Source organism: Pan paniscus, chromosome 6 (genome assembly GCF_029289425.2).
Source record: "Pan paniscus chromosome 6, NHGRI_mPanPan1-v2.0_pri, whole genome shotgun sequence".
NCBI lineage: Eukaryota > Metazoa > Chordata > Mammalia > Primates > Hominidae > Pan > Pan paniscus.
Genome location: NC_073255.2, coordinates 141,994,228 through 142,018,588, shown reverse-complemented (window position 1 = coordinate 142,018,588; position 24,361 = coordinate 141,994,228). Strand labels below are relative to the sequence as shown.

At 40.5% G+C, this 24,361-nt stretch overlaps 1 protein-coding gene across 9 annotated transcripts in view; it reads left to right on the top strand.

Annotated features, from left to right (window-relative positions):
* Positions 1 to 24,361, top strand: part of SRPK2 (SRSF protein kinase 2) — a 286,551-nt gene that overhangs the window by 230,847 nt on the left and 31,343 nt on the right. For all 9 annotated transcript variants that reach the window (XM_055114799.1, XM_055114797.1, XM_034964712.2 and 6 more), the window contains 4 exons: positions 1,222 to 1,330; positions 2,394 to 2,481; positions 3,021 to 3,108; positions 9,860 to 9,966. In XM_055114799.1, coding sequence (XP_054970774.1) covers positions 1,222 to 1,330; positions 2,394 to 2,481; positions 3,021 to 3,108; positions 9,860 to 9,966 — 392 coding nt within the window. The remainder of the gene's footprint in view (positions 1 to 1,221; positions 1,331 to 2,393; positions 2,482 to 3,020; positions 3,109 to 9,859; positions 9,967 to 24,361) is intronic.

The following is a 24,361-nucleotide window of genomic DNA, read 5'->3' as shown; positions in this document are numbered from 1 at the left end:
AGGTGATCTGCCTGCGTTGGCCTCCCAAAGTGCTGGGATTACAGGTGTTGAGCCACCGTGCCCGGCCTCATTTCTTCATTTGTGAGGAATGTTTCCAGGCAGGAGTTAGGAGTTGGCAGAAGAGTGATGAGAGGAACAAGCCCTGTTAGAGGGTAAATTAAGACATCATTGTACAGTTTCTAGTTATTAATAAACCATTAATGTATGCAGAATTATACAGAGTAAGCATTGTTTATTTTGTTCAGTTTTCTTGTACATATCCAAAAAGATTTGAATTTAACTTGTTTAGGAGAAAAAAAGTCTTTAAATACCAAGAGCTGGTATGTGCATAACGTACACACCTAGATTGAAATACAGAACCTTGGCCAGGCGTGGTGGCTCATGCCTATAATCCCAGCACTTTGGGAGGGGAGATGTGCGGATTGTTTGAGCCTAGGAGTTCAAGACCAACCTGGGTAATGTGGTGAAACCCTGTCCCTATAAAAAATACAAAAATTAGCTGGGCATGGTGGTGTGTGCCTGTAGTTCCAGCTACCTGGGAGGCTGAGGTGGGAGGACCTCTTGAGCCTGGGAATCAGAGGTTGCATTGAGCTGAGATCGTGCCATTGCACTCCAGTCTAGACAACAGAGTGAGACCCTGTCTTAAAAATAAATAAGTAAAGTAAGTAAATAGAGAACCTCAAGTTATCATTACGGTGTGCTAGATGGTTCATTGCCTCTTTAAATTAAATTAAAACAAGAAGTCTAATAGGAATTCATAGAACACTTTTTGCTCAGGCTGGCTGGATTGCAGTCGCACACTTTTCACTCAGGCTCATTGCAGCCTCCACCTCCCAGTTTCAAGTGATTCTCTCCCCTCAGCCTCCTAAGTAGCTGGGATTACAGGTACTCACCACCATGCCCTGCTGATTTTTGTATTTTTCGTAGAGACTGGGTTTCACCATGTTGGCCAGGCTGGTCTCGTACTCCTGATCTGAAGTGATCCACCTGCCTTGGCCTCCCAAAGTGCTGAGATTACAGGTGTAAGCCACCACATCCAGCCAACACTTTTTCTTGTTGAAAGATATTCCTGAAAAAAATGTTGTATTATTAAACATGTTTTAGTCTGCATGTATTATGTAGAGCTTTCTTTAATGACATCAAGAATGACAAAAGAGATGAAATGTTTATTACTACTTTTCGAATATTTTGAATTTTTTTCTTTCTTTCTTGTTTTTTAAGGTGGATATCATCCAGTGAAAATTGGAGACCTCTTCAATGGCCGGTATCATGTTATTAGAAAGCTTGGATGGGGGCACTTCTCTACTGTCTGGCTGTGCTGGGATATGCAGTAAGTGTTCTTTGTCATTTGTGCATTTGTTTCTTGGAGTAGTTCAACATCTGTGTTCTAAGAAGGTATGGCTGAGGGTCACCACTGCTTTGTTGAGGTATGTGAAGTGCTTAGCACAGGCCTGCCTCAGCTGGCTAGATTCCTTCCTGCCCCCTGCCTTAGTTTGAAGTTCATTTGAAATCTTAAAATATTACTTGCTTCCAGCTTTATTTCAAAGTTAATTCATTGAAATTGTTTTACACTGGGATTATATTATTTTTCTAGTAATTCATCCATATCAGACAAACATAATGTATAGTATAGGCGTTTCAAATCAGTCATTTTTAACTTTTCAAAGCCATGACCCATACTAAGAAACTTCATTGCTACTCCATACACACACACACACACACACACACACACACACACACGTATTTGGTGCGTGTGTGTGTGTGTACTGAAACAAAAGTGTTAAAAGAGAATGGTTTTCACTATTAGGTTGGTGTGTAATATTCGTGATAACTCTGATGTTTATCTAGTCTTATTTTAATTAGGGAAAAAACAAAACAACAAAGCATAAAAGAGATTGTCTTGACCCATACTACTATTTAATGTGGCCCCACCATTTGAAAAGTACTATTTTAAAGGAAAGCTTATGTTTCTGTGTATTGGATAGATCTCATTACAAGTTGAATATCCCTTATCTGAAATGCTTTGAGACCAGAAGTGTTTTGGATTTTGGAATATTTGTGTATATACACAATGACCTATCTTGGAGATGTGACCCAGATCTAAACACAAAATTCATTATATTTCATATACACCGTATACACATACCCTGAAGGCAATTTTATACAATATTTTAAATAATCTTGTGCAACATGCAAATCTTTTACTGAGTTTTGATTGCAGTCAGAGGTGGAATTTTACACTGTGGCATCGTGTCGACACACTCATAATGTTTTAGGTTTTGGCGCATTTTGGATTTTACATTTTCCAATTAGGGATGCTCAACCTGGATACCAGTGATTCTTTCTACTGATAATATAGATAAATAGACTCTTTTTTTTGTTTTTTCTTTTAGGGGGAAAAGATTTGTTGCAATGAAAGTTGTAAAAAGTGCCCAGCATTATACGGAGACAGCCTTGGATGAAATAAAATTGCTCAAATGTGTAAGTACTTTAAAAATGTGAATGATATAAGAAAACTTAATGACTTAAAATTTTACAGAAAGATTTTTCTGGGTAATACTAAATTAAAGTCAAGTTTGGCTGGGCACGGTGGCTCATACCTATAATCTCAGCACTTTGGGAGGCCAAAGCGAGCAGATCACTTGAGGTCAAGAGTTCGAGACCAGCCTGGCAAACACGGTGAAACCCCATCTCTGCTAAAAATACAAAAAATAGCCAGGCATGGTGGTGGGCACCTGTAATCTCAGCTCCTTGGGAGGCTGAGGCATGAGTATCACTTGAACCTGGGAGGCAGAGGTTGCAGTGAGCCGAGATCGTACCACTGCACTCCAGACTGGGCGATAGAGCAAGACTCTGTCTCAAAAAATAAATAAATAAATAAATAAAGTTTATTTTTTATAACTTTGTGATGAATTTTTTATTTTAAAATATACTTTTATTTAAACAGTATTGGTGTTATAATGGGAAAACATGCTTTGTCTTAAACTCCTGTGTTCTTGCATTCATTTTTCTTGGCATAGGTTCGAGAAAGTGATCCCAGTGACCCAAACAAAGACATGGTGGTCCAGCTCATTGACGACTTCAAGATTTCAGGCATGAATGGGATACGTATCCTTTACTTCCTGATTTATTTGTATTTTTACCTTTTAAAAAATGAAAATATTTCAAGCTCCTATAATCTCTGTTTACTGCTGTATCACCTTCAACATAAACACTCCAGGAACATTGTCAAGTATTATGAAGTGGTCCACCTAGAATAGTTTTCATGGCTTTTTGGGGTGTTTGGTATAGTAGCATCTTAGAAACTTATTTTTAACACAACAACTTGACTTAATTTTGGTGTGGAATTAATTATTGATCTCTTCCCATTAATAGTGGTAAAGTTTTTTTTGTGGTAGTAGATAAAAGCATACATCAGCACCACTTCTTTGTGTTTTAAACTTTCTAAAACCAGTGCATAAGGACAATCTGTGTGTGCCCCAGTGGCTGCAAAGCACCATGTGAAAATGGAGCATTGGTTAAGATAAAAGGAAAAATGCTCTGTAAATGTCCACATCCCAAGGTGGCGCTTGACTGCTCTTAGTTCTGAATAGTACTAATAATTGCCAAATTCTGTTTCCAAAATGATACAACTGAGCCTTTCAAATAATTGTCCTGCAGAGGCTCATCTTTCTGTCAGGTGAATATGGAAACATTTTGGTTTTCTTGATTTTATTCCTGGTTATCTATATTGCAAAAGTTAAGGAAAAGTAAAATGATGCATTTTCTATACTCTGCATTTTCTATACTCCTTGATAAATCTGACATAAGCCAGTGCTTGATCGAAAATACCTTTATTGTTTTTCTTTACAAACTTATTGGGAGAAATTTCAAACTTATAAGAAAGAGATCATACTACAGTAAATTGTTGTAAATTCGTCACTCAAGTTTAATAATTGTCATGGTCTGGCCATAATTGATCCATCTATCTTTTCTTGCTGAATTATTATAGAGCAAATCCTAGAAGTCATGTCCTTTTACTTCTGTGTCATTGTGAATCTTTGAAAAAAATATGAACTTTTAAACATAACCTTAAAACTCACCAAAGACATTAACGGGTTCTTGATATCTCATCAGATATCGTTGGTATTGGAGACTTCTTAATACAGATTTCCTTGGTATTGCAAAAATGAACTTTTAAAGACATATTTGAATCATTTTTAACAATATTGTTTACTCCTAAGTCTGTATTCACTTACTTTAGTTGTTCAGTTTAAGATTAATTTGCTCAATTTACATTTTTCTGTTTCTTGTTAGAATATGATCCACAGAGTATTTAAATTATCCTGACAGAAGTTAGTGATTCTTAACAGAGGAAAGTGTTTCTTGGTCAGCTATAAGTGTAGGTGTTTCTCATGTTTTTTAAAAGGATGGCCTTAGTCGTAATTTTTCCGTTTCCTTCTGGTGGGTTCTTGGTCTCACTGACTTCAAGAATGAAGCTGCAGACCTTGCAGTGAGTGTTACAGCTCTTAAAAGTGGCACATCCAGAGTTGTTTGTTCCTCCCGGTGGGTTCGTGGTCTCGCTGACTTCAGGAATGAAGCCACAGACCCTCATGGTGAGTGTTAACAGCTCTTAAAGTTGGTGTGGACCCAAAGAGTGAGCAGCAACAAGATTTATTTTGAAGAGTGAAAGAACAAAGCTTCCACAGCATGGAAGGGGACTCAAGCAGGTTGCTGCTGCTGGTTCGGGTGGCCAGCTTTTATTCCCTCATTTGTCCGTGCCCACGTTGGAGAAATGGACCTGCCGATTGGTCCACTTTACAGAGTGCTGATTGGTGCATTTACAATCCTTTAGGTAGACACAGTGCTGATTAGTGTGTTTTTACAGATTGCTGATTGGTGCATTTACAATCCTTTAGACACAGACCACTGGTCAGTGCATTTTTACAGAGTGCTGATTGGTGCATTTACAATCCTTTAGCTAGACACAGAGCACTGATTGGTGCATTTACAATCTTTAGATAGACACAGAGCACATTGGTGCATTTACAGTCCTCTAGCTAGACAGAAAAGTTTTCAAAGTCCCCACTCGACCCAGGAAGTCCAGCTGGCTTCACCTCTCACTAATACTAGTTATCTTTGGAAGTGTGTCTAGGAAGAAGACAAGCAAAGGTGTCTCTTGACTTTCCTTTCTTTTTTGAGAATATCAGTTTTGACCATGCTACTAAGTTATGTGGATGCTTTTTGGTTTTGATGGGGACTCAGGAGGAAGTGAATTAGGATTGTAGAAAGGGTTGGCATGTTATCCTTATCCTTCCTCTACCTGAGGAGTTGGCAAAGGGTAGCTCCAGGGAGAAGTGACAGAGAGCAAAGTATCCCAAAACCTGTAGCTCAGAGAAGAAAGCAAAAATGAAGAGAAGAGATGATGCCTTCAGTGTCATGAATACTTTTTCTTTATGTGGGTGTTGGATCCTCTGAGATAGCCCTTTGTGTGCCTGGAGTAGGCAGTACTTTCATTTTCCAAGGTTCAAGAAAATTGGACCACTTTACTCAGAGGCACATGACTGATGGATGCTAGGTTGTGTCAGTAGCTGTGGTCTTCTGGCTTCTCTCAGATTTTTTGCTCTTTATATCATGTTTGGAACAGATCCACCATTTTGATATTTTACTTTCACAAATGTCAGAAGCCTAAGGATAAGGCTTTTTCCCAGATTTAAACTCCAAAATGACATCCAGTTTATGCATCTACTAAGTCATGATCAACTAGGGAAGCATTTCCTTCACTCTATATATTTGAGAAGGTTTTTATACAAGGGAATGTCACCATGTTCATAGAAAAACTAGATTAAAAGACAAAAATAAAGAATATAAACTTTATTTCTCACATAAGTTTCATCAAGTTCAAGACACTTTTGTAAACAATCATATCAGCCATTTAGTTGCTCCCCAAAGAACCAGGGGTCTTAGGAATTTAACCATGTCAGTGAAATCTTTTTTACATTATTAACTGAAGAAAAATGGGTGCCCTTTTTAAGATTAGGAAACAAAAATTAGGAGTAGCCAAATAAGGATAATAAGGTGGATGTCTAATGAGTTTCCACTGAAACTCTTCACAAAATTGCCCTCGTTTGATGAGAGGAATGAACAGGAACATTTACATGGTGGAGAAGGACTCCTTGGTGAAGTTTTCTGAGGTATTTTCCTGCTAAAGCATTCACTGACTTTCTCAAAATTAGCTCTGATAATCAGGTATTATCATTCTTTGGTTCTCCATAAAGTCAACAAGCAAAATGCCTCAGCATCCCAAAAAACGGTTGCAGTGACCTTTCCTCTTCACTAGTTCACTAGTGCTTTGACTGGACCACTGCCACCTCTTGGTAGTCATTGCTTTGATTGTGCTTTGTCTTCAGGATCATACTGTAGAACCATGTTTTATGTCCTGTCACAGTCCTTTGAAGAAATGCTTCAGGATCTCGATCGTACCTGTTTAAAATTTCCGTTGAAAGCTCTGCTCTTGTCTTGATCTGGGAACAGTGGTTTTGGCACCCATTGAGTGGAAAGTTTGCTCAACTTCAGTTTTCAATTGGAATTGCATAAGTTGAACCAGTCGTGAAGTCTGTGGTGTTGGCTGTTGTTTGTGCTGTCATCTGTCCTCTTCAATTAGGGTGCAAACTTTTTTTTTCTTTGAGATGGAATTTTGCTCTTGTTGCTCAGGCTGGAGCGCAATGATGCAGTCACGGCTCAGCACAACCTCCGCCTCCCGGGTTCAAGAGATTCTCCTGCCTCAGCCTCCCGAGTAGCTGGGATTACAGGCATGTGCCACCACGCCCAGCTAATTTTGTATTTATTTTTTATTTTTTATTTTTTTAGAGACGGGATTTCTCCATGTGGGTCAGGCTGGTCTCGAATTCCCGACCTCAGGTGATCTGCCCGCCTCAGCTTCCCAAAGTACTGGGATTACAGGTGTGAGCCACCACGCCCGGCCGCAAACTTTTTTTCCACACAAATTGATGCAAATGGTCTGCCGCTGCAGGCTTCATCTTCAACATTATCTCATCCCTTCTTAAAACCGGTTATTCATTTGTAAACTGCCGATTTATTTGGGGTATTGTCCCCTTAAACTTACCATAAAGCATCAGTGATTTCACCATTTTTTCACCCAAGCTTCATCATAAATTTGATGTTTGTTATTGCTTTGATTTTAGAATTCATGTTGCTCTGATAGAGGCTTTTTTCAAACCGATGTCTTATCTTGCGAGTGCCTCAAACTAGATCCTGTTCAGATACTTTAACAAACTAGTATGAGTTTATTTTGGTGCAAAAAAATTTTTGAAATCTATGCATAGTGTTTTCAAAATACACATTTTCCATAAACTTTTTGAAAATCCCTCATATTTCTTTTAGAAATTCATCTTGAGTGTACTAGGAAGTACCAGTGGCTGCTAATGTTACCTCGTCCTTTTTCTCCAGTTAATTTCTGCTAACTGCTGAGTATATTTTTCCCTTTAGATAGATAAATCAGTAAGCAGATAGCGGCAGAGCACTCACTTCTTCTGTGTCCGACTTGCAAGGTCCTTCTTGGGACAGCTAATAGAACATTTCTTTGGAGAAACTACTTAATCCGTGGGTAAATAGAGGTTTTTGAAATATACGTTCTAGTGGGTATTTTTACTGTTAAGCAAAATGCGAAGTAATTATCATATCCAGATATGCCAGTGCTTTGAGAAGACTTAGGTTATGTTTTGGATATCCTGGGCCTCGCCCTATGCCTGCTGCTAAATGCAGTCCTTAAATAATCTGCCGTTTTTGTAATGAGCCTGGGAAATAGTAAGAAACTTCTGGCTTTAGATTATCTGCGCATAAATCTGTAGTGCTTACATTCTTAAACAGTATAGAAAGATTTTTCTTTTTTTCACTAAAAATATTTAAAATAATATTGTTTTAATATAGCATATTCAGTTATTATAGTTGATTAAATCAACTACTTTTTTTTATTCTAAAGTCAAGTGTAAGCCTCCAGGGATGAATAAAATGTTCTCAAAGGGTTTCAGAGCCATTTGTAATCTTCCTGTATGAATGACATGAATATATAATGAAATTGGAGGTATCATAGTTGTGAAGGCTGAAATACCTATTTTTAAAAAAAATTAAGTTGGGGCCAGGTGTGGTGGCTCATGCCTTAATCCCAGCACTTTGGGAGACCAAGGTGTGTGGATCACTTGAGATTAGGAGTTTGAGACCAGCCTGGCCAACATGGTGAAACCCTGTCTCTACTAAAACTGGAAAAATCAACTGGGCATAGTGGCACACGCCTGTAATCCCAGCTATTTGGGAAGCCGAGTAGGAGAATCGCTTGAACCCAGGAGGTGGAGGTTGCAGTGAGCTGAGATCGTGCCACTGCACTCCAGCCTGGGTGACAGAACAAGACTGTGTCTCAAAAAAAAATTAAGCTGGGCATGGTGGTTTTCACCTGTAGTACTGACTACTTGGGAATCTAAGGCAAGAGAGTATCTTTAGCCCAGGAGTTCTAGTCCACCTGGCACAGCGTAGTGAGACCCTGTCTTTTTAAGAAAAGAAAATCCAGATTCCTGAGATGTTGTTATTATAGATTAAGTCTTAATACCATGTCTTAAATGGTGATCATACATTCTTAACACCTGCCTATAGTATTAAAATTGATCTAGTCGTATAATGTAAGATATTATTCAAGGAAAGATTAAACAGGTCTTAACTGTGTTTACTAAATTTTTATTTTATAATGTGTTTTATGTAGCTTATCAAGTAGAAATTTAGGCAGGCAGTTAGGACACTTAAGATACTGGAGCTCTGTATTTGTTTCATGTCAGTTCCTAGGAGGTTTCAGTCTTGCCTGTTTCATCAGGCTGATTTTCAGGGAGTGTGCTGAGATGGGTGAGAGTTCAGCTCAGTGTAGGCTTGAGTAGTGGCTCAGCCACCTGGCACTTTCTAAGTGCACTCTACACCTAGAAAGTGCCATGTCCTCATGCCTACAGTGGGGTTAATTACATTATTGCCTAAGGTTGTTTGGAGTACACGTGAAATAATATATGGCACAGAGTAAGTACACTTAGCCCTTTGTATCTGCTGGTTCCCCATTCATAGATTTAATAAACGTTGGATGAAAAATATTTGGGAAACACCAGTAAAAAGTAATAGAAATTAAGAAATAGAGTATAACAACTATGTACAGAGCATATACATTGTATTAGGTATTATAAGTAATCTAGACATGATTTAAATAAAGTATATGGGCTGGGCACGGTGGCTCACGCCTGTAATCCCAGCACTTTGTGAGCCCGAGGCGGGTGGATCATGAGGTCAGGAGAACGAGACCATCCTGGCTAACATGGTGAAACCCTGTCTCTACTAAAATTACAAAAAATTAGCCGAGCGTGGTGGCGGGCACCTGTAGTTTCAGCTGCTCGGGAGGCTGAGGCAGGAGAATGCTGTGAACCCAGAAAGCAGAGCTTGCAGTGAGCCGAGATCACACCACTGCACTCCTGGGCAACAGAGCAAGACTCCGTCTCAAAAAAAAAATAAAAATAAAGTATATGGAAGGATGTGAATAGGTTATGTATATACTACACCAGTTTACTGAAGAGGTGAGCATATGTACATTTTGGTATCTGAGAGCGGTCCTGGAACCAATCCCCTGAGATACTGGGAAACACCTGTATTTAGTAATGTCAGTTCTTGTTATTTAAGTGAGATACAACATTTTCTCACTTTTGGTATTACTGATAGGGTTGATGTTGTATTTTATAAAGTAATAAGTGCTTTGCAAGTGACACAATGGTGCTGCTTTCAATAACTGCCTCACTCCAGGCAGTGCATCCACAAATGATCCTTAACTGTGTCCCAGATGTCTGCATGGTCTTCGAAGTGCTTGGCCACCATCTCCTCAAGTGGATCATCAAATCCAACTATCAAGGCCTCCCAGTACGTTGTGTGAAGAGTATCATTCGACAGGTGAGACTTTTGACGGCAGCCCCTAGGCCCTAGTACCTAATTGGTTAGGCTTTCAACATGAATGCTGTTTACAAATATGTATATGTATTACATATGTATCAGTGCATAATATATATATGTTATGTATGTTACATATGTATCAGTGCATAACATTTTGAACTCTTATTAAGTCAGTATTTAATGATATTTTGTGTTGTGAAGGGAACAACATGTAATTGTCAGGCATACGTTTTTTGCCTGTCATTTTTTTTTTTAAGGTATGTGACATGGTACAATTACATTGTTTTTGTTCAGTATCTACTATAAAACATCCCACTTAGTTCATTAGGAAGTAATTTAGAAGAAATAACTTACTGGGTTTATTTACTAAGTATCCTTGGATGGAGATTAAATAATAGATAATTGAAGAGTTGTGTACAAAGTTTCAGTTATAACGTGGTTAAATTCTGCAGATCTAATAGACAGCATGATGACTATAGTTAACATTACTGTATTGTATACTTGGAATTTGTTAACAGAGTAGACTTGAATGTTCTCATCATGTACACACACACAGAGTCTATATGTCATACTGGGTTAGGTTAATTAGCTGTTTCGTGCTAATCATTTCACAGTGTACACATATTTCAAGACATGTACACTACTAATATATTCCGTTTTTATTGTCAGTTGTACCTCAGTAAAGCTGGGGAAAAAATGGAAATGTTTAACTCATATAGAAATTACTGTATTAGATGTGTGTTTTGTTCAGTTTCCCTGCCAGAAGAAAACCCTCAGCTAGGGTCAGGCTTAGAGATGATGCTCTAGTAAACATCTGTAGAATGAAAGTATGCGTAGATGGAAGAACTCCTCCTAATTAGCAGTGTTTGCCCATTCCAGTGTTCTTCATGGAATCAGTATGTATTCTACTCATTGCCCGTAAAAAGTTTGAAGTTTAAATTTGTGTAGTAAAAGCATCTTTGATATTTCTGTTGAATTTGTGTGCAGATAACTTTGTTTAGCCTGCCTGTGTGTTCATCTCTTTACTTCTTCCTTTTGTACGGTTTTTTTTTTTTTTTTTTTGGAGACGGAGTCTCGCTCTGTCACCCAGGCTGGAGTGAAGTGGTGCAATCTCAGCTCATTGCAGCCTCCTGAGTAGCTGGGACTATAGGTGCTTGGTACCACACCCAGCTAATTTTTGTATTTTTAGTAGAGACAGGGTTTCACCATGTTGCCCAGGGTGGTCTCAAACTCCTAAGCTCAGGCAGTCTGCCTGCCTCTGCCTTCCAAAGTGCTGGGATTACAGGTATGAACCACCGCACCCAGCCTTGTATGGAAAATTGGCAGCTTATTCTGTAACATGACAGATGTTACTTGAGAAGAGGGGCTGGAGAGGGAAAAGTTCACTACATTGTCTTCTATATCAGTTGAATTGAGTTGTTTCTATGTAGTATTATGCTAGGTATACATGTGGGCCTAGATTTATGGCTAACTTTTGTTCAGTACTGTATCTGTTTGCCCTTAGCTTTCAAATAGTAGCATTTTTATTCATTATTTCGACAGGCTGATATCTCAAATGAACAACTTTAATGTAGAAGAGGTTATGTGGTGAGGGCAGAAATTAGTATGTTAAGTGGAATTATTTGATCCCCAAATAAGACTAGTGTATTATTTGTAACATTTAGCAGCAACTCTAAAGTCTTAAAAAAAAAAAAAAAACACAAAAAAACACCAAAAAACAAAACCATATTGTTAAAACTTGGGAAGAATCTCCTAATTATTTTTGATAAATCTTGAAAATATTAAAGGAATTACACATTCTAACAAATACTGAATAATTTCAGAAATAGCTGCCTGCATGTATTTCCCGCAGGCTCCATCATTTCCCAGAACCTCATGCTTTCAGAGGGGCCTGCTGTTGCCTTAAGTGACTGACCACACCACCACCCTTTAGGCTTAGTGTGTAAGAAGGTGAATTTGGCCAGGCGCAGTGGCTCACGCTTGTAATCCCAGCACTTTGAGCAGCCAAGGCGGGTGGATCACGAGGTCAGGAGATTGAGACCAGCCTGGCCAGCATGGTGAAACCCCATCTCTACTAAAAACACAAAAATTAGCCAGGCGTGGTGGCACACGCCTGTAATCCCAGCTACTCTGCCAGCTGAGGCAGGAGAATTACTTGAACCCGGGAGGTGGAGGTTGCAGTGAGCCGAGATCATGCCACTGCACTCCAGCCTGGGCAACAGAACAAGACTCCATCTCAGGGAAAAAAAAAAAGGTGAATTCACAGATGAGCCATTGACATTTATTTTATCTTCTAGAGAAGAAAATATAGCCTTAGCAAGTTGAAGGAGTCTGTAAGTTGAAAGACAAAAATCTGAGGTTCAGTGGAACCTCAGTGCATCCTTGTTGAATGAACCGAAGATTAAATAAGTTAACCTGTGTTCTTCATTTTGTTTTTGTTTTTTGAGACAGGGTCTTCCTCTGTTACCCAGGCTGGAGTGCACTGGTCAGTCACAGCTCACTGCAGCCTTGGCCTCCTGGGCTCTAGTGATCCTCCCACCTCAGCCTCCCTAGTAGCTGGGACTGCAGGCATACACCACCATGCTAGCTAATTTTTATTTTTTTGTAGAGACGGGGTCTCACTGTGTTGCTCAGGCTGGTCTCTTGGTCTCCTGGACTCAAGCAGTCTTCCCACCTCAGCCTCCCAAAGTTGCTAGGATTATACCACACCTGGCCAATGCATGTGTTATCCTCACTGTAATTCATGTACCCTGTTTTTGGTGGAAACTTAGAAAGAGCTCTTATATTATTTCTTTAGTTCAGAGAAATTCATGCTGAAAATTTGATTGTGTCATGTGGTCTGCACTTTGTTCTTATATGCAGTGTTAATGGAATTTTGGTTTGGTTTTGGTTTTGTGTGTGTGAACCCATCTTTCTTTAAGAAAAATATTATCATGGAATCTGGATTTTTTCCCCCTAAGCTTACACAGAACTTTCAGTGTAGTAAGTTGTTCAAGAAATTACGTATTCCAGTTAATAATCTACTTACCTGAGATTTCCCTTCAACCCCTTTGATTCAGCCTATGTTTTCAGTATTTCTTTCTCCCGGGTAATACTAGGAAGATTTTTTATTGCAGACTGACACAGTTATATCATTTCCCAGAACAAGCCAGAGCAGACCAATTTTCTTAGTATTTTCTTAGTATCCTTTCACTGTAGACCTTCTTCTTAAGAGTCATGGATAACCGACCATGTTCCAGTCATTCTCCTTACTCTATCACTTGCTGTGCTTCCCCAGGAACCCGCCTGTTGAACTCTCCTTTGCCATGTCTTTTACTCTTGATGTTCTTTGTATTTCTGTTGCTGTCCTCTTTAGTTCAGGCCCTTATCACCTCCAGCTAGTACCTTTTCACAGGCTTCTCTTGGCTCTCTGTGCATACAGCCCATCCAATTCCCGGTCCCTTTTCCAGTTTATTCTCCTTTCTATTGCAAGTAAAACCTTGCTTTAATGACTCATATTCCCATTTAGAATTCTTTAGTGGCTTCCCATTGCCTGTTTGCTAAAGCTTTATGTTCTTGGCCTTCATGAAGCAATATATGGAGTTATTAAGAGCTTGGGTTTGGCATCAGATATACCCTACTTTCACCAAAGGGCTTTGGCCAAGTTACCTAACTTCTGCAAACCACAATTTCATCATCAATAAAAGTGGGGAAAATAATGATACCAGCCAGGCGTGGTGGCTCATGCCTGTAATCCCAGCACTTTGGAAGGTTGAGGTGGGAGGATTTCTTGAGACCAGGAGTTCAAGACCAACCTGGGCAACATCGCAAGACCGTGTCTCTACCAAACAAAATTTAAAAATTAGCCAGGTATGATGGCATGCACCTGTGGTCCCAGCTACCTGGGAGGCTGAGGTCGGAGGATCACTTGAGCCCAAGGGGTCAAGGCTGCAGTGAGCCATGATGGTGCCACTGCACTCTAGCCTGTGTGACAGAACAAGACTGTCTCTTTAAAAACAAAAAACAAACAAAAATGATACCTTCCTCATTAGTTTATTGTAAAGATGTAATGAGAGATAGTAATGCTAATAGTAGCAAATAGTTAATTCAGTGCTTACTATGTGCCAGGTATAATTTGAGTACTTTGCATAGTTGAGTTCCTCACAATAACCCTGTGAAATGGGTATTATTACTTTCCTGATTTCATCAAGAGGAAACAGAAGCCCAGAGAGGTTAAGTAACTTGCCCCTAGTTAAGAAGTCGCTTAAAAAGTGCTAAGTGGTGAAGCAGGAATTCAAACCCAGATAGTCTGGCTTCAGAGCTCATGGGTTTACCATTTTGGCCGTTATATAATGGGTTTTATATAATAAACTTATTATGAGCCTGTAATAAGTTTGGAATTGTACTGGGCCTATGTCCAGTAGAAGTTAAGTCACTTTCTGGGAACCTGTTTAAGATTTTCTGTCATCTGGTGTCAGCCTGTATTTCCCCTTGCAGACAAAAAGTGATGTCCCTCAGGTACCCTATTTCCCTCTCGAATCTACCAGCTTACGTTTTTTATGAATGTTCAAAGATGTCCCAAACATTTATAATGTGCAGATTTACCAGAATTTTCATTCATGAATGTTTACTGGTTTTATTTTGTAGGTAGTTTAGAGAAAGTACTCATTGGTAATCATCTTGACCCCTAAGGGCACCTTTCTGTTTTTTATCTCCACATCTTTGATCATCTCTTTTGTTCTAGGCTGCCAGAAATGCCATCCTTGTCTACCCACATTTTTAAGACTCAACCAAAATCCCACCATTGTGACAAAGGCTTCTCACAGTACCCAATTAAGAGGGGGATATGCCTTCCCTTCTTGAAATGCCTTCAGCTCACATTTGGTCCCATAACTACGTGTAGGCCCCATCTCAACCCTAGGGCTGCTGACACTTCAGACCAGATAGGATGTTTAGCAGTGTCCCTGGCATCTACCCCTCAGATGCCAGTATCAGCTATCACCATCCCTGATTGTGGCAATTAAAAATATCTCTGAACTTTGCCAGTTTTCCTCTCATTGAGAACCACTGGGATAAGAGAAAGTGTAAGGTGTATTGTGCTTTGGTGACAGACTTGATTTAACATCATAGCTTTGGCACTTCTATCTTGTACTCCTGATCAAGTTACTTAGCCTCTGTGAGTCTGTTTCCTCATTTGTAAACTCGAAATAGTAATGCATAATTTGTAGTTTGATTGTGGAGATTAAGAATAAGGGGGCTGGGTGCAGTCGCTCACGCCTGTAATCCCTGCACTTTGGGAGGTTGAGGTGGGTGTATCACCTGAAGTCAGGAGTTCAAGACCAGCCTGGCCAACATAGTGAAACCTTGTCTCTACTAAAAATATAAAAAATTAGCTGGGAGTGGTGGCACGTACATATAGTTCCAGCTACTTGGGAGGCTGCGGCAAGAGAATCACTTGGACCTGGGAGGCGGAGGCTGCAGTGAGCCGAGATCGTGCCATTGCACTCCAGCCTGGGTGACAATAGTGAAATTCTGACTCAAACAGACAAACAAGAATAAGGGTGGGCCAGGTGCGGTGGCTCACACCTGTAATCCCAGCACTTTGGGAGGCCAAGGTGGGCAGATCATGAGGTCAGGAGTTCTAGACCAGCCTGACCAATATGGTGAAACGCATCTCTACTAAAAATACAAAAATTAGCTGGGTGTGGTGGCACGTGCTTGTAGTCCCAGCTACTTGGGAGGCTGTGGCAGGAGAATTACTTGAACCCAGGAGGCGGAGGTTGCAGTGACCTAAGATCACAATCACACCACTGCACTCCAGCCTAGGTGACACAGTGAGACTCTGTCTCCAAAAAAAAAAAAAAAGTGTGGACATCATAGTAACACAAAGTAGCCATCATGTCTCCTAAACTCCAGGATCACCTATCGTGAGTTTCACATCTCTTTGTATCTTCCTTCATATATTAGGTGGCCAAGAAGTATCTTGGTTAATTGTCTTTCCTTAAATGAAGGAAAAAGCATGTTTCCCTTATTCTTTAGAAAATGGCTGATCTTTCTGTGATTTAAAGGGCTGACATAAACACTACCACTTGTTTATTTTTCGAAAGTAATGATAGAATTGGATCCATTGCTTTTTCTGGGTTTTCTATACGTTATTGTCAATCCACTGATCAGTTCTTAGCTGTCCCCATGTAGCTGTGGTGACTGTGCCGTGGCAGAAGGAGGCCATCCTGGTGGTTTCTGGTGATGGCCCTAGAGTGCCGTGTGCAGCCCACTCCCAGGCCTGCCTAGTGGCTACTTCTCTGGCCTTACCCATAGAGTCCTGTGACTGTTTGTGCACCTTAGTATTTTTTTTAAGTCACTTTATTGAGGTCTATTTTATGTCTTCCTCTTATTTTTTTCTAACACTGAAAAAAGAAATGTTTGTTTTGTCATTATTTGTAGTACATTAAAAGATGGACCTCAGGTGAGGGTTTCTTTAAAATTATTTGGCACTCTTCAAAGTGGCTTTGACTTTCTTGTGTAATTGAAAAGGCAGCTGGCGTTTTACTTAAAGAGTTTGTGGTTTAGTTCATTGCTCTTTACAGAAACCTTGTAAGAACATGGCTGGTTACCATTAGTTAAATGAAGCTTGCCAAGGGCCAGGCTCACATTTTGATGATTTTGCTACATTGGTGAAAAAACTAGCAATTATAGCTGTAGCCCTGGATTTTAAAATTATATTGTTACTCTTTCTGTTATCATGATTGTAACTAGCACTTACTGTGTTCTTTCAGGCACTGATTGTTTTAAGTTCTTTATTTGTATCATGCTATTTAGTCCTCACCACGACCTTATGAGGCCAGTGGTGTTACTATTTTCACTCTACCTAAGGCGTTGCACAGTGGGGATACGAATCTTCCTCAGAGTCCCATAGTCATTGTGGTGGATCCAGGATTTGAATCCAGATGGTGTAGTTCCAGAATCCATGCTCTTAACTGCAGGGAGTGTAAAATGTTCTACATAGAAAGATTGAGATGATTTTAAATTGTAATATGTCGGTAAAAAGTGTGCATTTTTGTCTCCGTGGTAAATGGTTTCCTTGTGCCTTAATAGTAGAGCTAGTAATCAGATTGTTTAAAAGTACAGCCATTAGGCCAGGCGTGGTGGCTCGTGCCTGTAATCCCAGCACTTTGGGAGGCCAAGGCGGGCGGATTGCCTGAGCTCTAGAGTTCGAGACCAGCTGGGGCAACACAGTGAAACCTTGTCTCTACTAAAATACAAAAACTTAGCTGGGCGTGGCGGCACGTGCCCATAGTCCTAGCTACTCGGGAGGCTGAGGCAGGAATTGCTTGAACCCAGGATACGGAGGTTGCAGTGAGCCGAGATTGTGTCACTGCTGCTCTTCAGCCTGGGTGACAGACTCTGTCTCCAAACAAACAAAAAAAGTATAGCCATTAGATTTTATGAAGTAGATATTATAGTATGTAACCAGATGAGACCTTTAAAACCCAATGTTTTTCCAGACTTCTCCCTTTGGGGTGCAACCCTCTAGTATGCCGAGAGCCACGGTGGTGCCTCGCAGGTCCTCTCACCTGTATCATTGGCTGATTTTGTCTCTCTACACTTAGTATTTATTTACCATTGTAATTCTTTCAGTGGCCCTGTTTATCAGTAAATTTTGTTATGACTGAACCAGTATTGTTCAAGTTCAGACCAGAAGCTTTCATGTCAATTTGGTAAACATTTTGATATTACTGGGTTTGTTCAGCATGGTAGTGCACACGATGCTGTATTGACTTGGAATTCTCCTCAGGATGTTGAGCCCTTGACTCAGGAAATGTGGTGAGGTGGCTCCGTTTCAAGGGACTAAGCTGCTTTCCTGACCCATTGCTTTGTGCAGTCCCAGTGCTGGGCACAGCAGCTTTAACTTTCTTCCTGATGACATTCAGAAGTATAGCTGCTGGCTTTTCTCATTAATTCTCACCAGTTAGAGATGAAAGAAAAAGGAGCAGAGGCTATTTCAGGACGATGTGGGTAAGGACGCCGTCCCCTGGATTTTTGGTTTGAGCATGTCTCTGGCTCTTGTCCTCTTTTATTGTTAGCAGGTATTTCCAAGCTCCTCCATTGAGTTTAACATCTTGGTTTTCACAGGCAGTTGGTGGGACCTGCCTTGTCTGTTTTACTGTGGAAGGGAAATCTAGTGGAACCCTCAGTGTTTCCAGCAGGAAACTTCTAGCCTTGCGGAGAACCCCTCTGGTGTCCCGCACGCCCACAAGTAATTAATATTCTCAATGAAGAACTCCTGCTTGGGGTCGCCTCCTTCCTCTGCCAGCCCATCTGGCTGCCCACGTGGGTTTCTCTGGGTGCTTCATTAGGTTCTGTTACCCACAGAGTAGGAGGAGACAGAGTCTCCCTGCCCTGTGTCCTTTATTCAGGTGTGGGAGGAAGAAAGTCCCCCGCTTATCACCAGTAGCAGAGCATAATTCAGAAAGTTGCTCTCATTCTATTTCTTTTTACAGTTCAGAATTTTGGGGGAAGCTTTGCACTCTGGGCTGTGAGCAAGGCCAGGGAGACAGTCTTTAGAGGAGTCTCCACATTATGCTTGACTGTTCCCCGACTTATCTACAAGATTACAGGACCTATTTCAATCAAGTTGTGGTGGAGAGGAGCAGATTTGTGTTGTGAAGACCAGTAATAGATGGTATCTGACACAAATGTTGATGTACAGAAAGAAAGCTTTGAGACCATTTTAACCAAGCCCCTTATTTTGAAGATGAATTTGAGGTTCAAGGAATAGAAGGAACTTTCTCTGAACCTGTAGCTAGTTAATTTGGAATGGGACTCGGGGCTTCTAGCTCCCAGCCCTAGACTTAGCCTTCTTTTCCGCACTGCTCCTGAACTCAAAGTCTGACTTTACCCAGAGAAACCTGGCACTTGTTCCTCATGTGTGTGAAATGGCTTCCTGAGTGGGATGATTGAGAGTCACGTCCCTGGCTCCTCTGGGCTTAGGTTGATCTCAGCTTCCCTGGCAGCCAAAGGATCTCTGCTGCCTCCTGCTGCTAGCACCAAGTATTAAGGTTTTTTGTTTGTTTTTGAGACGGAATCTTGCTCTGTCACCAGGCTGGAGTGCAGTGGCGCGATCTCGGCTCACTGCAACCTCCGCCTCCTGAGTTCAAGCAATTCTTGTGCCTCAGACTCCTGAATAGCTGGGATTACAGGCATGCACCACCACACCCAGCTAATTTTTGTATTTTTAGTAGAGATGGGGTTTCACCATGTTGGCCAGGATGGTCTGGATCTCCTGACCTTGTGATCCGCCCATTTCGGCCTCCCAAAGTGCTGGGATTACAGGCATGAGTCACTGCCCCCAGCCGTATTAAGGTTTTTAGGCAAGAAAGATGAACATACTGTGATTTGACAAGTAAAAGCAACAGAGGAAAGAATTAGTAAAGACTTAACTCTGTCAGATTTTGCAAGGGGAGATCTATTCATGGGGATGAAACATGATTCCTTTTGGTTTGTGTTTTTGTTTTTCCCATTGTCACAGTTATCCTGTATAAATAATTGTAGGAGTGCCCATCAATGTTGGTTGATTCTGGGGTGCATTATTACTTAAAACTTCACTGGAAAGACAAATGTTATTTTTGAAAATAAAACCATTTAAAAATAGTAGTTCTGGCCAGGCATGGTGGCTCACGCCTGTAATCCTAGCACTTTGGGAGGCCAAAATGGGTGGATCACCTGAGGTCAGGAGTTTGAGACCAGCCTGGCCAACATGGTGAAAACCCTGTCTCTACTAAAATACAAAAAGTAGCTGGGCATGGTGACATGTGCCTGTAATCCCAGCTACTAGGGAGGCTGAGGCAGGAGAATTGCTTGAACCCAGTAGGTGGAGGTTGCAGTGAGCCAAGATCGTGCCACTGCACTCCAGCCTGGGTGATAGAGTGAGACTCCATCTCAAAAAAAGAAAAAAGTAGTTCAAAATTAGATTATGGAATCAAAGTTTTGTTGCTGGGATATACCATACGGGTTATCAAGTATAGCCCTTTTATATTAGAAATGGAAACAACTGAGACCCAGATAATTTTTTTTTTTTTTTTTGAGACAGAACCTCACTCTGTTGCCCATACTGGAGTGTGGTGACACGATCTCAGCTCACTGCAACCACTGCTTTCTGGGTTCAAGTGATTCTCCTGCCTCAACCTCCTGAGTAGCAGCGATTACAGGCATGCGCCACCATGCCTGGCTTATTTTTGTATTTTTAGTAGAGAGGGGGTTTCACCGTGTTGGCCAGGCTGGTCTTGAACTCCAGACCTCAGGTGATCCACCTGCCTTGACCTCCCAAAGTGCTGGGATTACAGGTGTGAGCCATCGTGCCAGCCAACCCAGAGAACTTTAATAAGTGACTTAGGAAGCTGGATGTGGTGGCTCACACCTGTAATCCCAGCCACTTGGGAGGCCGAAGCAAGAGGATCACTTGAGGCCAGAAGCTTGAGGCTTCAGTGTGCTTTCCTTACTCCTCTGAATAGCCACTGCACTCCAGCCTGGGAACATAGCAGGATCCCATCTCTAAAAAGAAATTAATTTTTAAAAAGTGATGAAAAATCATAATTCAATAAGTCAATATCAGTACAAGTCTTCTGGCTTAGATACGTTTTACCATTTAAGTTTCTTGTGTGCTAGACTTTGTTTTTGTGAGTTTTCCATAGATTATTTCTAATACTTATTGCTACATTTGTGTGTAACAGGTGTTTCCCCCTCCCATAGATGAGAATGAAAGCTCAAACAGCTTAAACAGCTTGCCCAGGGGTAACACAATGAGTAAATGGTTGAGCAGTAATTTAAGAGCAGTCTGAGTCCAAGGTCATGTTTTTAACGCTGCCCTGTTGCCATTTCCTTTAATGGTTTCAATTATCTTAACTAACTTTATTTGTCCCAGTGGCAAAGTATTTTTCTTGTGTTTATTGCCCATTGCTGTTTTAGGAAAGTTAGCCCAGTTGAGTGCAATAGCCAATTAAAAAAAAAAAAATCTGGAACTTTAAGTTTTTACTGAGATCACTTCTTGCTTGTCATGAGGTGCATCATTGTCATTGGGACCTCATGTGAACACATTTGCACACTGAGGCACATTAACTCTTAACTGTGCAGCCTCCCGCACAGTGAATCAACCTTTGAACTGTGAAAGAAGCCAAGGTGGAAAGATAGGACAACTCTCGTGCATGAGAAAATGGTCAAAGATATTTTAGGAAAGAAAGATACTGACATTTTTACCTTGAGATAGTATTTGATACCGAAATACAATTTTAGTTGGAAAACGATTTTTCAAAAATCGTATTCCTTTGACCTCTATGGGCTGGACATCATCAATGTGCCTATCCATTAATTTCTTGTACTTTTCAGAATCTCTTTTGTTGTTCAGATATAGAACTCCACATATTATTCAGTTTGCACCAGGAAGATGCATGAATGTCGTTGAATAACATGAGCCCATTGGATTGTGTTTCCTTCAGAAGTATAACCATGTTCTCCATGGAAATATTTTACATCATGTTATCTTTCTTACTGTTGGTGCTTTGACATTTTATTTGCTTTTTTTCTTTTTTCCTTTTAGACAGAGTTTTATTCTGTCGCCTAGGTTGGAGTGCAGTGCCATGATCTCAGCTCACTGTGACCTCCGCCTTGTGCCTCAGCCTCTTGAGTAGCTGGGATTACAGGCGTGTGCTACCTTGCCTGTGCCACTATGCCTGTGCAGTTTTTTTGTGTTTTTAGTAGAGACAGGGTTTCGCCATGTTGGCCAGGCTGGTCTCGCACTCCTGGCCTCAAGTGATCTGCCTGCCTCGGCTTCCCGAAGGGCTGGGATTACAAGGCAAGGCTGAGCCCGGCCTTGACATTTTAAATGTAATTTAAACATATCCTAATTGCAGTATTATCCAAAATAGTAAATATTCTAAGGCAAAAAATGTCTTAAAATCTTATCCTAGTTTTATCTACTTTACTGGTACTTACTAGGAACTTGTCAGTATCTTATTAAATCATATTTGCCATGCCCATGATTCATCTTGGTTTTTTTTTTTTGGCCAATTACCCTACCTGTCATACTCATTTCCTGTCCTGAATTGGTAAGCTCTGTGAGGATATGAGGACTGTAAGCAACATGAAGCCTGGGAGCTTTTATATATCAAACACCTGGAATAATGGCATGTGATAGGAGCTCAGGCGATGCACATTCAGTGAATTTATGTAAAAATACTCTGTAAGGTAAAGTTGTTTTAAATGTTTGGAGGGATTTTGATCGTTTTTAAGAGGTATTCCTGTTTTCATTTTCCTTGTAAAATCTTTGTTCCCTCTCACTTCATAAGGCTACTTTAAACTTCTACTAACAGTAGGCTAACTACTAATAGCTTACTGTTGATCAGATGCCTTCCACTGTCGATTAAACTGGGAATATTTCAGTGTTGGATTGAAGGGGTGGCCTGCCCCTCCACACCTGTGGGTATTTCTAGTCGGGTGGGACGAGAGACTGAGAAAAGAAATAAGACACAGAGACAAAGTATAGAGAAACAACAGTGGGCCCAGGGGACTGGCGCTCAGCATACCAAGGACCTGCACCGGCACCAGTCTCTGAGTTCCCTCAGTTTTTATTGATTATTATCTTCATTATTTCAGCAAAAAGGAATGTAGTAGGAGGGCAGGGTGATAATAAGGAGAAGGTCAGCAACAAACACGTGAGCAATAGAATCTATGTCATAATTAAGTTCAAGGGAAGGTACTATGACTGGACGTGCACGTACACCAGATTTATGTTTCTCTCCACCCAAACATCTCAGTGGAGTAAAGAAGAACAAGGCAGCATTACTGCAAACATGTCTCACCTCCCACCATAGGGCGGTTTTTCTCTCATCTGAGAATTGAACAAATGTATAATCGGGTTTTATACCGAGACATTCAGTTCCCAGGGGCAGGCAGGAGACAGTGGCCTTCCTCTATCTCAACTGCAAGAGGCTTTCCTCTTTTACTAATCCATCTCAGCACAGACCCTTTATGGGTGTTGGGCTGGGGGACGGTCAGGTCTTTCTCATCCCACGAGGCCATATTTCAGACTATTACATGGGGAGAAACCTTGGACAATACCCAGCTTTCAAGGGCAGAGGTCCCTGCAGCTTTCCACAGTGCATTGTGCCCCTGGTTTATTGAGACTAGAGAATGGCGATGACTTTTACCAAGTATACTGCTTGTAAACATTTTGTTAACAAGGCACGTCCTGCACAGCCCTGGATCCCTTAAACCTTGATTTCATACAACACATGTTTTTGTGAGCTCCAGGTTGGGTCAAAGTGGCTGGAGCAAAGTGGCTGAGGCAAAGCTACAAATTAACAACATCTCAGCAAAGCAGTTGTTTAAAGTACAGGTCTTTTTCAAAATGGAGTCTCTTATGTCTTTCCTTTCTACATAGACACAGTAACAGTCGGATCTCTCTTTCTTTTCCCTACATTGGATGATGTGAAACATATAACACTTCCTGTCTCTTGTGAACAAAATGCCTATTCAATTCATTGTTTGAATGGTCATTGATGTAATATTTGCTTAACATTTGGAATTTCTAATGCTTATATGAGAACATGATCTGTTTTGTAAAAATAAATTTTGTTTATGGAAATAATTGAAAAAATTATTCTCCAGTGGAAATAATTATAGAAAAACACTGACCTTGTATTTAGGTCACTGACACTGTAAATTTTTGATTGTTTTAATATGATAAATATGAATATCTTGGTTCATCACTTTCTTTTAGTATAATGCTGTAGGGTTGTCTAGATACCAAGGCTATTTTCTATTTAAATCAAGCCCCCCTTCTCTTGCAGTGTTAAAAATGTATGGACATCATTAGCCATCAGAGAAATGTAGATCAAAACTACAACGAGATACTTCATATCCACTTGGGTGGATAAAGTAAAAAACGATAGTAAGTGTTGTTCAGGGCGAAGAATTGGAACCCTCATACATTGGTGATAGGAATGTAAAATGGTGCAGCCACTGTGGAAGACACTTTGGCAGTTCATCAAAAAGCTAAATATAGAGGCACCATATGACCTAAGTACGGTAACTCCTAGGTATATACCTCCCCTCAAAAAAAGTATGTTCACACAAAAATGTATACACGAGTGTGAATAGCAGTATTATTTTTATAGCCCCTAAAGTGAAAATAACCCAAATGTTCATGAGGTGAAGGGATAAACACAATGTTGTATCTCCATACAGTGGAATACTGTTTGCCAATAAGAATAAGCGAAGTACTAATACATGCTGCACAAGAGTCAAACTTGAAAACATTATGCCAGTTACAAAAAAATACTTTATATGATTCCATTTATAGGAAATGTCCAGAATCAGCAAGTAGATTAGTGGTTGCTAAGGGTTAGAAGGGGTAGGAGAG